This window comes from Pieris rapae, chromosome 4, assembly GCF_905147795.1.
Source record: "Pieris rapae chromosome 4, ilPieRapa1.1, whole genome shotgun sequence".
Classification (NCBI taxonomy): domain Eukaryota; kingdom Metazoa; phylum Arthropoda; class Insecta; order Lepidoptera; family Pieridae; genus Pieris; species Pieris rapae.
This window is the reverse complement of record NC_059512.1, coordinates 447450-461912: the sequence shown is the minus strand read 5'-3', so window position 1 is coordinate 461912 and position 14463 is coordinate 447450. Positions and strand designations below refer to the sequence as shown.

The window sequence follows — 14463 nt, the reverse complement described above, 5'->3', positions numbered from 1 at the left end:
TGTCAGAAGCTAACAACTGTTTCCAACAAAGCCAGATTAAATTACTGTTATTAATTTTTACGGTAGTTGTAGAAATTGACATAAGAATTTTTAAACAAAATATTACTGTTACAAATTGTTCAAATGCAACACTGCTGTGATCGTTATTACTCTATTACAATATAAAATGATATTTATTCAGAAATACAAAATATGGCTTGTTGATATAAGGATTATAGAAAGTCTAAGAAGTCAGTCTGCTCCTCAGCATAACCAGTGCCAATTAGGGCAGGGCATTACCTACTTAAAACATACATTTAAAAAAAATTGTTACATCATTTTTTTTCTATTGTTATTTTTGTGTTCTCTGTGTGAGTTTCGTTAGTAATAAATGTTAATACTATATCTGTATTCGGGGTTTCTAAATCGTTCCAGGCTAGAGTACACAGATGAGGAATGTTGTTCGGGCGGTGAGCGCGTATGGGGCATGTCGGCGTTATTGGCGCGCCTTTGCAAGGAGATCAGCGCCCTCTTCTTCGTGCGATGCGACTACAGCGCAGCATATGCGTGGGGCATGAGGGCATTGTCGCTTCTCACACCGGATACGCCACCCAAGTATTAACTTTTCATATATAAATTATCACTAATTCTATATATTATAATCAGTGTTTGTGCCTTCCGTGTGACCTAACTGGAAACAAATATTGGGTTGTCCAAAAGAGGGCGTTAGTTTCAGTTAGTAGTTATATTAAAAAAAAAATATTTTAGTTAAAAATGTAATTGAATAATTTGTTCGTATAAAGGAATCTTCTAGAATAATAATATATATATATCTATAATCAATAATCGTTCTTTAATTTAGAAGTAACAACTTTTCCAGGATAACAATAGAAGTCCTCCGTGCGTGCGGAACGGCCTGCGTGGTGAAGAGACGCTTCAGCTCTGCTGGTTTGCTCGTGAGACAGGCGGTCGCTCTCGCTAGACTCGTCTTTGGACCACAGCATCCGAGATATGCGGCTGCCTTATTGGATTATGGCTTCTATCTGCTCAATATCGACTCTATCACTCATAGTGTGCAGGTTTACGAGGTACGTTTAAGAGATGTTGACAAATATTCAAGAATCGTAAACACGTTTTTCCTTGATAAATGTATTTATTAAAATAAATGTTAAACTTATTTATTACTGATTACACTGATATTGCTTTATTACATTGGAACTGTTTTTATTATGATTATAAGCTTATATAACGAACCATTGATCCAATTTTTTGATAATAAAATATAGATTTATTATCACCTACGTTTTTTTTAAACGTATAATAATTAACCAAAATTAAATATACGCGAAGAAAGTTTTTCCATCTGCAATAAGCCTCTTGGCTTTTATAGGATTTTATGAAATGATGGCAATTAGGGAACGCAAATCCAATATTTTATTTTATTTCCTTCCGTAAGTCGTTTCCAAGAAACCCGAAACTAGGGTCTTGACATATTGCTGAAGCCTCCTTTTATACGGTTGATCTTTTAATGTCTTCCTCGCCAGTGGCCATTCCCAAATATTTAGTGATGACAAGTAAATTAATAATTTATCAATTCCCTGAAATAATTGTCGAAACAATATTTAGTGTTTGTTTTGTTTCATTTCATAAAAGTTCTTCGAAACATCTATTATTTTAATTAAGTTCCCAATGATATCAACAAAACAGGCTTTTTGTAAAAATTCAAAAGACAAGCCAACTTGTGTCTCTTACCACAGAACAACATTCTCTAAATATAAAAAGTCAGTTTTGAAATGACAGATAATTAACAATCTAAAAGAAGTAAAATTACTTTATACATATACTTGATAAAATGTTTACTTTCAGGAAGCCCTGTCAACCCTGCGAAGGGTGTTCGGTCGCAGTAGCCTGCACGTAGCCACGGCTCAGGAGGACTTGGCGTACGCGTTGTACGTACTCGAGTACTCGTCGGGACGGTTTTACAAGGCACGGGACCACGCCGAACGGGCCATTAGGATTATTGAGGTATAACCATACCAGTACTAATATTATTCTAAATACCTATATTTTTTCATGTATTTTATGGGTTGGTAAAAACGTCTGGCACCAAGATCAATAAAACAAATATAATAAGGATGTATTCTAGACTTTCAATCCCTGAGATCGTGGGGTCGATCCCCGGCTGTGCACCAATGTACTTTCTTTTTATGTGCGCATTTAACATACGCTCGAACAGTTTAAAAAAACGTCATGAGAAATAAGGCAAGCCGTCCAAAAGGACGTGTGTTAGGCACAGGAGACTCGCTTAGATTGACTAATGATCAGGAAACAGATACAAAAATCTGAGTCCAAGATCTAAGTAGGTGGCGCCACTGATTTATTTTTTTATTTCAAATCATACCTCAAGCCAATCTATTCTAGTGTTGAGCGCTGGCAAAATGATTTGAATGGTTTAATCTAGATTTTAAGTTGAATTTTTTAATACATTTAGATTAGGTTTTTTAATTTCGCATACTTATATTGACTTATTAAATAAACTTTTACAGAATTTAGTACCGTCCGATCACTTACTGTTGGCCTCAGCGAAGCGTGTCAAAGCTCTCATATTAGAGGAAATAGCGTTGGATACACCGGCCGGGCAGGATATGAGAGGTAATTCATATACAGTTTATTATTTTATTGATTTAAAATATGTTTATACTTAATTACTATACATGATTGTTTTGGTTCAATATTACGAATAATATATCGAAGTAACTTTAATTACTTTATTTTCTTCTCAGCTGGCATCACTACCTACTAATTCTAGGTTTAGTAAACATTAAAAAAAATATTAGATTTACTTGTGTGATTTTTTAGTCAACTGTTTTTGATGAAAAGGGACGTAATTATTATTTGCCGTCAAAACCAGACTGACTCAGATGCTCAGACTACATATTATTGAAGTTGAAAATTATGCCCGGCCAAAAAGGTTTGTAATCTCTGACATGACAAACATTTTTAACTGTCAGAATTATACAGAATAAAAAATCATAGTATGTATAATAATATATTCATTAGATAGATATATATTTATTTAGTTTGAAATAAACGTGTTATATTACAGAACCGAGCCTACTGGAGGAGTCGGAAGCGTTGCACAAAGCAGCGTTGAAGTTGTCGATGAAGGCGTTTGGTGAGAAAAACGTTCAAACAGCCAAACATTATGGAAACCTCGGACGACTGTATCAGTCTATGCAGAAGTTTCAGGTTGGTGTTATAATTAATATGAAATAATAATTCGGCATGTTTGGCCCATCATGGCATTTTTTTGTTAAGGGAGCGTTCAAGTAATACGTAAATAATTTGGGTTTTTGTAACAATTATACGTTAGAGGGCGGGAAAGGGTTAGAATACGCGATACGTACGATGGTTTTAGTGGGGGTTTCAAAAGATTTCCAATAATTACGCACGTACGTACGTTTACTTGATTGCTTCCTATTTAGTATTGTAATTTTTATGTAAGCCATTTAACATTTAAAATTTAAAATACATTTCAGGATGCAGAATCAATGCACCTCAAAGCGATAGCAATAAAAGAAGAATTACTTGGAGCAGAGGATTATGAAGTGGGTCTGAGTGTGGGACACCTCGCTTCACTCTACAATTATCACATGAACCAGCACACGGCCGCTGAGAAACTGTATCTGCGCTCCATTAATATTAGTAAGTGCTGATTTATAAGTAAATGTGAAACGTATTCATTCCTGATCACCACTTGACTTAGGAAACTTGACATGACTAAATTTGTACCTGATGGCGATTTCATACCATCTTAATAAAAAATAATTGAAATACTGACTATAAGAAAGTCTTAATTCTATATCCCTATCTCTATCTTTCTTTATTCTATCTCCCCTCAGGCCTGAAGCTGTTCGGCGAGCGCTACTCGGGGCTGGAGTACGACTACCGCGGCCTCGTGCACGTGTTCACGCAGCTGAAGAGGCACGACCGTGCACATCACTACAACGGGCTTCTGCAGCACTGGCATGGTATTTAGATTATTATTATTTGTTTTATAAATAATATTGATTTGTATACGTCGCTCACGACGTACGTGCGTACAAGTACGGTACGTCATATGGACGATGCGACGCCATCTTGTTTCGAACAGTAATTTTTTTCTTGAAATTATTAATTTTTACAGCGAAATAACTGAATTAAATAATATGAAATAGTTTTTATAACCTTAGCTAATAATCTTCAGTGTTCAAAAAGTTCAATTACTCAAAAGACTTTTGCGCATAATTAATATAAATCACATTTATTATTTACAAAACACACACACAGAAACCTATTCTAGCAGTTCCGTTCTATAACTAAAGTATTCATTTATCAAAAAAAATTTACATCATTATTTACATATCATATATATGAAATATTAATACATACATTTTGTAAATATGTGATATGAATCCTATTTTCAGATCTCCGCGAACAATCTAAAGCTGAACAGCAGCCTGCGATAGGTGATGAGAAAGTGATTCCTCTCGAAGAGCTGCAAGAGAAGTTCTTCAGCACACGCTGAACACCCAGTTGCTACAATTTGCACGGCTTTGCTTCCATCTTATAACTCTAAGGGTTGTCTTTACCTTGAGAACTTTTCAAATACCCGTTTGAGGTATGTGTTCATTTGCCTTTAGGAAAAATTTTCATTGGCAATTGTTTTTGTATTAACATAACTAGTAACAAATAATTATGATAAATGTATCTTCTTATAAGACAAACTATATTTCTGTTTGAACGCGATATATTAAAGTACTCCACACATTTGAATGTAATTTGCGTACGTCGCAAAGCTAGAGCAAGTGAATGTATAACTAACAATTAATGCTTGATATGAAAATTTGTAGATCGTAAGTATTGGTGATTTTTACTGCCATTTTCTGAGGCTTCGAGTAGAAGAAACTTCTAGTTTATTAATTAATAAGTTAGTTAATTTCTTTTATAGAAAATATTTCGTTGATTTCTTTTTAACTTTTTTCTTTTATATTGATATTGTGACCCGGATCTTTGCCCAGAGTTGAATCTGCTAGATTTTTGTGTTAAGGATTTAGCAACATACCTGTCTAACTTCTAACAATTATCTTAATTTTTTCTATACTTGGTGCTTATTTTGTATCCTCTCACTCCGCTGGCTCTGTTTGTCTGTAACCCAAAAAAATATTTGGCCTCGGGAATGAGAAACATTTACATTGTTAAATTCGTTCTTTACAAAGAACATATTATCCAAATACTAAGAATAGTGGGTTTCTTTACAATACTTTACCACAAAATGCAGTCACCTAACCTTGATGGGTAAGTAGGTCCCCTTTAACACCCGAACCCAATAATTAATCCACAATCTCAGATTCTTTTCAATCTGAGATCAGAACGAATCAGAAGTCAGACCGTGACAGAGGATCGATCTCCTATCTGTGTCCCAATAACCAAACTCGACCGTACAAGTAATATAAATATATAAATGTCTATGGTTAAAACATATCAAAAAGCTTTTTAATTATTTTAAAAACTGGTGTAAGTAAAAATCTTTAGATAAGGATATTGGCATAGTGGAACTGTCATTTTTATAAAAAAGGTCTATACACAGATCCGACCTACCATAGATAGCTTGTATCGACAAATGGCTATTACAATCCGTCGATTGGTTATTGACACACTTTTATCAATATTTGGATTAAGATGTCTATCTCAGATGGTCAAAAATGGATTGAGATAGGTTATTGGGTTTGAGCGTAAGTTGAAATGTGTACGAAACTTCTGTCTTTGTATATAATTTGTATGATTCAAGTTAGTTCCTCTGAGTTCTTAATAAAAAAATGTATAAATTAGTTGTAATCGCTTTCTAGCAATATGAATGTGCAATGAATGTTATGAGGCTTCTATTGAGTACTTAAAGTGCTATTCAAAATTGTATAAAGGCAAAAAATATTTATTTTTGTATATGGTAATTACAAATGTATACTGTCACTGCGATATCTTTATCAACGTAATAGTCCAATTTTCTGCATCGTTTTTCAATTTAATTAATATTGTTCTCAAAAGAATTCGTTTTATCTGTGGTAAACTAATTTAGAGAAGAAACAACAAATAACCTTTAATCTGTGTTCATCGGAATTAGCCATTTAGTTTATCTATTTCTTCGATACAATAGCGTCAATATTATGATCGACTTGTTTCATTTAATGTTAAATGGAGGAGACCATACTAAAAAGCCGCACATTTTTTGAGGTTTTTTTTATTTAAGTTCCTTTTTCGAAATGTTTTTTTTTAAGTTAGAGCGATAGACGTTTCCAGGACATTTATTGCCGCTCACGTTACACACAGGGGGCAAAACTGAGCCTATATTTTAATTGATTTTCAGTTTTTTTTATCTTAAATTCATTTTTCGTTCACAAAAATGTTTATTAGTACATTTTACTTGAATTTTTGTGTAGCAATCTATTTGAATCTATACGTTTCTGATGCTTTAGTTTATCTATTTTCTTACTTTCTGCAAGTGGCACTGCTTATTTATAAGTTATAACTGTTAAATATTAATAAACATCATGAGAAACTAGTTATCGCAATATGGCCAACAGAAAGTATTGATTGATGAAAACGTATTGGCGGCTCGGCTTCTATCGTTGGAATGTACAATGTGTAGATTTATATATATATATATGTATATTTATATATAGATGTTATATTTGCTGCTCACATTGTAAGATTGACGTGTCCGTGTGAACGTTTGAATGGCTGTTATAAACATAGTGAATAAATAAGATTCACAAATAAAATTGCCTTTTTATTTTTATCCTTAACACCATAAAACGCCGTACATAATAGAAAAAGGCAGTAAGTAGCTGCGCCATTTCCACTCTTCAACATAGAGTGACCAATTGTGGGCCACCAACTATTTCGTGAAGGTGCAACGCTGTATTGGTAGTGTTATCCTCTGTATTAACATATTTATTGCCAAGTTTACTGTTTACATTCTGGTAAAACAATATCATTCTAAGATTACACAGAAGAGAAAAAAATAAAGCTTTATCTTCTTAACTGTAATATAAAGTATCTAATGCTAATATATACCTTTTAAGAAGGCTCTATGAAGAAGTTACAGCTTCAGTAATCAGTACACACAGATGGTGTTCGTTCAGGTGATATTCATCCTAGTACCGGAGTACGCCAGGGTTGCATAATATTCAACGATTACACAGAGCTAATAATGCGCATCAATTTGGAAGACTGGACAGATGGTGTAACAATTGATGGATACAGGATTGCGAGTTTAGAGTGTATTGGATAAGTAGTAATAGTAGTATCAAATAAAAAACAGTGGTTTAAAATATTATTTAATAAATATTACTATAAATAAACAAAATCTATCTAAATATTGAGTACAATCAATTGAAACGGTGGAATGATTTCGTACAAATGTTACATATCTCTCTGGACTTATTCAACATTCAAAGCGTTTTTGCATCATTAAGGCCATACAATTAGGAAAATGTTTTGTTTCACTACCCTTAGTAGGAAATAATAACTATTAATTATAAGAAAACTTATATCTCTAGAAAAAAATATTCGAGAAGTTTTTTAAACTTTTATATAAAGCGGGAGCAGCCAAAAAAATACTTTTAGTGCAAAACAATTCTACAACATGTCGAATTGCGTTTCTTAAATTTATCTTAGGCGGGTCCAAGTAGAGCGATGAGAGCCTTCCTGTAGTCACCCGAAGTCTCTCCCTGCTGTCGCGTCGCAAAAACAAAACAAGTTTTTCGATTTTCGTCCAACAGATGGCGTTAATTTCAATCGAGTGCATAAGAGGCGTTGTGTCGATAAACAGGCGTGGACATGCAAAGAAATGCGACTGCGTTAGTAATTAATGAATAAATTTTATAAAACAACGGGTCAAATGGTTGCCGGCTTTTTAAGAAATGCTATCATTTTAATCAGTTCTTCGTATGAAAATTAAAATAGTATTTAATTTACAAGTATAAGTTTACATTTAGTTATAATAAAAATAAAATTACCTCCTTTTCCAATATGATGCAATCCAAGAAGAAAATATTTATTAAAACACACTATAATTAAAATACAAACAGCTAAAGCACGTGACAAAAATGCGATTGAGTCTTATAATGTGCTTTAATAGATAGTGTTTAGATATAGACAAGCAAGAAGATCAGCCTTATGTAGAATCAATACTGTATAATCTGTTTTGGGAATGGAGTTTTTATAGCACAATTTTAATAATTAGATAAAATTATACAACAATTATTCTTTGTGTGTGTTTATTCTTTAAGGGTGCGTACACATCTGGCAAATGCGCAGCGAATGTTTAGCTCGAGCGCTGTTTGCAAGTTGCGTACGTGCAGTCACCGCAAACGGCTCAAACGCACCCTAATATGGAATTCTAATATAGCCCGAAAAAATAATTTCAATCGAGTGTCATTGAAACAAGTAAAAAAATGTAAATATATTCCAGTAGCGAACAGAAAGTTCATAAATTACAACTAAGAAAGGTACGCAACAACTCAATTTTGAGAGTTAAATTATAAAGTTACTAGCGACCCGCCCCGGCTTCGCACGGGTGCAATGCTGATACTAAATACACTACAGAAAATCTGTGAACGTTGTATATAAAAATGTAGGTTATCCCTAAGATATAGAAATATATATGTATATATCTATCTCTATATGGATATATAGATATAGACAACCGCATCAAAATCCGTTGCGTAGTTTCAAAGATTTAAGCATACAAAGGGACATAGGGACAGTGAAAGCGACTGTTTTATAATATGTAGTGAGTCACCAAATAGAAATTATTTAATGGATTAACATCTCATAGACAAATATCGGATGAATAATTGATTTATGTGAACTTAAACCACACCAGTATAATAACGGTCGGAAATTTGCGAGAAAAACTCCACTCCGCTCAGCAAGACATGCAGGAAACTAACCGCCACGTCACTCTGCAGAGTCTTGTCGTACAGACTCTCATACTCCCTCTTGATAGCTGCGAGATCGATCTCAGATCGGTTCACAATAATCCTTATCAAGGCCTTATCTTCGGTCCCGCCCCCTTGCATCGAGCTTCGCAGTCTCTTTGCGAACCAGGCCGCCGCGTTTTCCACACATTCCACTGAAACAAGACATACCCTGATGTGGATGATGATGATCCGACTCCTAAATTAAAAAAATCATTAAATTACATTTACTTATCAGGGTATGTCTTGTGAACACGCGCACTATTAAAATGTGCACTGAGTGAGTATCACATTACATTTTAAGAGAACGCACACCTTGAGATTCTTCAGAATTCGGAGGTTCTTTTGTAATTCAAAGATGATTTAGATGATATTAATTTCATGCAATTTTTTATCATGGCAGATGACGCAAAGTTCTTTTTACCAGTAGTATGCTTCGTTAATAAACAGAATCAAAATAAACACCACTTATTAGCTTGATTTCGATAGTCGGCTGATCGATTTAAAAAAACGCATTGTTAAATGCCTATCTGGTACCAAAACCACTTTTTTTCGCTTACTGTTATTATAAAAATTACTAGTAAAATGTAACATTATAATACTTTAAGTGTGTTTACCATAATTGTCATATATTTGAGTTTCTTTTTCTTAATTAATTATGCACTTCTTGTACTTTACCCTCTGTAGGTGTTTCTATTTTTTATTGTTCCATATTAGGGTTGCCTAGAAGAAATCGCTTGTTAGCGATAAGGCCGCGCGTTGCTTAATAACTCATTTAACCTGCTTATTTTTTTTATAGATACAATTATGTATATTATAGTAACAAAGTGTAAATAAATAAAAATGTACTTTAGAAAATATAGCTTGTAACATATGTATACCTACTGCAGATATAGCTTTATATATGATATGATGAATCATTATAAAAAAATAAATGCGTATACTATGAGCATTATAAATATAGCCAATGATAAAACATTTATATCCAAAATAAATTGTTTTGGATTAAATGTTTTATCTTTATGCAAAATTAAATATCACTAAATAATTTATTATGTGAAAAAACCTCCGAAATTCTGAAGAGACTTGCCACCCCAAACGACTTACATTTGTTCATGCGATGTTTCAAAGGCTACACTCTCACAAGACATACCCTGACTTCGCTGCCGAGGGTCTTGTCGAACAAGACCTCGTATTCCCGCTTGATAGCGGCGAGGTCTCGCTCGGACCGGGAGACGATGATCCTGATGAGGGTCCTATCGTCGGTGCCGAGACCTTGCATGGCATCCCGAAGCCGCTTGGCGAACCAAGCCGCTTGGTTTTCCACGCATTCCACTGAAATTCAGTGTTCATCTAACATACTATAGACAATTCTGACTTGTTTTTAAAAGACTAATACATTTAAATATGAAGATATTTTTAAATATATACAGTTATTTACGAGGCAATTATGTATTAGAAATAAAAGGAATCAAAATGTTGTCAAGGACCTCGAAACAATAGGGGTTGGAAGTTAGACGCATGTATCACGAAGAAATATACTTTAGGAGGATAATATACCTCACAAGGGGTTGATTACCCTCCTCAAGTGCATCCCCATCAATGATGGGGACGGTCTTTCAATATCCGCTGATGTCGCTACATTAATCATAAATCACTTGAAATTATGTGGTAAGTCTGCTTAGGCTATGAACGTTCAAATTGTAAATCAAAGACAAACCGATTGCACTGAGTGCCTCAGATAATTCTCCAGAGATCTCGGCCTTGATCGCCTGCTCAATCGTACGACCGGCGATGTTCTTGTACTCCTCAAAAATAGCGCGCAATTGGGCAAAACTCTCGTGTGCTAGAATCTGTAACAGTGAAATCTCAATAATAATAATAGTGTAAATTGTAGCTAATTTAGATTATTATTATTAATCGCAATCGCATATAAATAATAATTATTTACTACGCCATCTATCGAAGTAAGACAACTCCTTCCATATTAAACATGTGAAGTATTTTTTTTATTCATTTTTAATATTTTCGGGCCCGTTAGACATCTGTAGGATTAAGTTAGTTAGTTAGTTAAATAATAAAAATAAAATAACAACGAATTAAATATATATCCGTTTTATTATTAAATGACCATACCTTTTCTATAAGATGTACAAACACAATAGTATATTTCATTACAAGTGCGGAAAGCCTGTCATTGCAAAGAGTTCCGACGAAAAGGTTGACAGTCGGGACAAGTTACATACAATGACGATTCCGCACGTGTACTGAACAACTATTTTTAATACAGTTGCGAAAAAATTAAGCTTCTTAATTCTCTCCACGCAATAAAATTGTGAAATTACATTTTTGGAAAATGGCGCCAACCGTCAAAGAATATGAGCATTTTTTTTTTCTTTTCTTCACCCATTCTGGGTAGGCAAAGGGAACTTCGCCCATATAGCCAAGTCTTCAGTAGAATATTTTTATTGATATGAAATGAAAAGAAACCAAACCTAACTCATTGAATCCAATCATTTAATCTGATATTTAAACAAATTAGTAGCTTCTTTTTAAAATATTTGCGTGAATCATAAAAACTTCTATGATTTTTTTTAGTAATAGACATTGTTTTGACAGTTGGGAATGATAACGCGCTAGCGGTTAAGAAAAAGCACGAGTGTGTAATAGCCCTCTTTCCACACGCTATACGTCCCTGCAATATGCCACTTTTTGAGCAACTGTATTAAAAAAAATTTACACTTAAGAATGTCAAAAAAAATACTTTTACATTTAGAGCCAATTCTCAAATCAAGGGCGTACGATAGAAGGCGAGGAAGGGTGTGTAAGAAATACATTTGTAATGAGATAAAACAATTAGACCAAACAAATCCTTACCTTGTTGAATATCTCCTCATCAGTTCCCCACTTGGCCTCTCCCGCGTCGTAAAGCTGCTGAGCTGCCTCGGCTGCTCTAGCCTGATCGACTCCAGCTTCTTCATCACGAGCACCCTGTTTTTTTGCCTAATTCAACACATTGTCTGGTTCTTTGCCTCGGAGTAGCATTATCAAATATGTTTTATATCTATTACATACATAGATTTTTCTGTATAAACATGCATTAAAAACAATGCTCTATCAATTCTTTAGAAATAAGCCCAAATAATTTAAATAGGTAAAAATGTATTCCTTCCTGCAATTTAAAAATCTGATACTTACAGGCTTATTGTATGTACACTTTCACATTGACCCTAATGTGTTATTTTAATAGACACAACAAACAAAGACAATGAAATATTTTATTACCAATGAATGATTTCATTTGGATATTTTTAAATTCAATAATGCTAGGCCGAGGGATGTTTGGTAAAGCAAAAGCGACAGAAAGATAGGCAACATATTATGCATTTTTTAAATTAAATAAATACACAAAATCCGTCCATACAACATGAAGTATAATATATGTTTATTCAGATGATGATGCAAGCATTGTATTATCAAGGTTAACACAATTAATAGAAACCTGTGGCTCAAGCTTTTTATTATTTGTTTTAATTATAGTTAGTCAGTTAATTGATGTATGAACTAATAACATCTATAAAAACCAGCAAATTATTTATTCTATAAAACACTAAGTATTTTTCTATTATTATTTAGAGAATTATTATTTTTATTTAAAGATTTGGACAGATAAAGATAAGAGCATAGTTAATCTTTTCTCATTAATTTATAAAAAAATATTCTCAAATAAGTACATACTACAAATAATTTAACTGTGGAGCCAGAAAGTAAATTTAAACTTACAGTAACAATCAGAGTGAGGAGTCTTCGAAAATCTCCAGATGTTTCAGAACACATATGTTCTGCTAATGGCCGATTGTATACTAGAAATAATATTTACTTAATAATTATTAAAGGGAGGGACCAAAAATATATATTGTCTATTAATAGACAATTAAAATAAGTATTATTTAAATGAGGCATTTATTGTCTTAAGATTAACATCCCAATCCCTGTCTGTAGCTTGGGCTAAGCATTAGATAAACCCGTCATACTCAATACAATAAATATGCACCAGTGGTGCCAATTCAATTCTATGAACCTTTCTAAGGCATAATTTTAGTTGAGTATTTAACTTAAAAAAAAATTTTTTTTTCAACTGTGTTTATAGTAAATTAATTAATACTTACACCTTTCATATGCTTCAACAATCTCAGAAATCTCTTTCTTAGTTCGAGTACATAGGATTTCTACTAGCACTTTTTCATCAGTTCCCATGCCTTCCATGCAATGGTGCAACTCTTTACAAAGATATTCAGCTGGAGGGAGCATCAAAGCTACTATAACATCTTCAAAATGACCTCCAAGTTCTGACTTGAGGTCTTCAATGATGTCCTGTAAATGTTAAATAAGTTTTTAAGCATTGTTTATGAGAGAAAATTTTTCATTTGAATAAGAAACATTTATGCATTTGTTGTAATATCAAGATAATAATAATACAGTATAATAATGCCTTACCCTCCCATACTCATGAGTAAATGCTTGTGAGATAGCCTGCCGCTGGGCATTTGATCTGGATGTAAGAATTTCTATGATTGCATCCTCATCTGTACCAAATCCTTTCATGGCCCCTCGTAAAGCTGCTGCATCTTCAGCTGCATTGAAGTGAGCAACTCCCACAACAGTTGGTTCATGCTATTAAAAATTGACAAAAAACTTAATACAATAATTTCTAGTAGTTTTAATTATGAATAATAAAAGCGAGGGTTTCAATTAAGCTAAACAATTATAGCATTACACTATCATATTATAGGATTTTACTTAATTTTAATCAATTTATGACCATTTAATTAATCTAAGTGTAATTAAAGTTTTACAAAGAAAAGTGAGTAAATACCTACATTTACTTTATTTGTTATATATGAGGTCAATTGGGACATCAATTGGATACCTTGACCATCACTTAAGATTAGGTCTAGAATGCAATGACGACAGCAAGTATAAACGGTCTAATTTTCAGTGACGAATCAGGAACTTCCCTTTGGAAGCGGTCAAGGCTAAACCGCGCCCTTAAATTACGATAGGTTACGAATACAATAAGTGACATCATCCGGACTTAACCCTTAACACTAAAACGCCCTCAGGGCTATTTAGTACTCTTGATGATTAATAAAAGCGTTGTATAATATATTACTCATGTTGTAAGTGGAATTAATATAGAATGAGACTTACCACAGTTGCCATCTTTTATTATACAGCTTTAACAAATAGCAGGAAGTTGCTTTAGGTAATTTGAATCTAGTTAATGTAACTGTAAATCATGTACCAGTGTCCACAACAACTTTTTTACAAAACAACAATATCTTTATGAAATTCTGATTTCGTTTGCTGTCAATTGAAGCTGACATTAGAGTATTTTGACTTTTGACAGCAGATAAACTTCTACAAGCTGTCATTTGCAGCATTCGAGTATACGTTTGAAAGT

The 14463-nt window shown here is 33.4% G+C and overlaps 2 protein-coding genes across 8 annotated transcripts in view; one reads left to right on the top strand and one right to left on the bottom strand.

Moving 5' to 3' along the window:
• LOC110997143 (amyloid protein-binding protein 2) overlaps positions 1 to 6797 on the top strand; it is a 29993-nt gene extending 23196 nt beyond the window's left edge. The window contains exons 6-13 of the mRNA XM_022265159.2: positions 415 to 594; positions 860 to 1067; positions 1846 to 2004; positions 2526 to 2631; positions 3086 to 3228; positions 3519 to 3684; positions 3882 to 4010; positions 4446 to 6797. Of these exons, the coding sequence (XP_022120851.1) occupies positions 415 to 594; positions 860 to 1067; positions 1846 to 2004; positions 2526 to 2631; positions 3086 to 3228; positions 3519 to 3684; positions 3882 to 4010; positions 4446 to 4546 (1192 nt within the window). The 3' untranslated portion in view covers positions 4547 to 6797. The remainder of the gene's footprint in view (positions 1 to 414; positions 595 to 859; positions 1068 to 1845; positions 2005 to 2525; positions 2632 to 3085; positions 3229 to 3518; positions 3685 to 3881; positions 4011 to 4445) is intronic.
• Positions 6798 to 7342: 545 nt separating this feature from the next.
• Positions 7343 to 14377, bottom strand: LOC110997166 (annexin B10). 7 transcript variants are annotated; one of them, XM_022265192.2, is made up of 8 exons: positions 14211 to 14377; positions 13497 to 13673; positions 13169 to 13373; positions 12783 to 12862; positions 11877 to 12002; positions 10720 to 10852; positions 10153 to 10334; positions 7343 to 7751 (listed from the first exon to the last, which is right to left on the bottom strand). In XM_022265192.2, the coding sequence occupies exons 1-8, from the start codon at positions 14220 to 14222 to the stop codon at positions 7692 to 7694; spliced, it is 975 nt and encodes a 324-aa protein (XP_022120884.1). In that variant the 5' UTR covers positions 14223 to 14377; the 3' UTR covers positions 7343 to 7691. The 7 variants fall into 7 exon arrangements, with proteins under 7 accessions (XP_022120884.1, XP_022120887.1, XP_022120883.1 ...); XM_022265195.2 differs by having other exon boundaries at positions 7343 to 7748; XM_022265191.2 differs by lacking the exon at positions 10153 to 10334 and adding an exon at positions 8973 to 9154.
• Between the last annotated feature and the right edge of the window lie 86 nt (positions 14378 to 14463).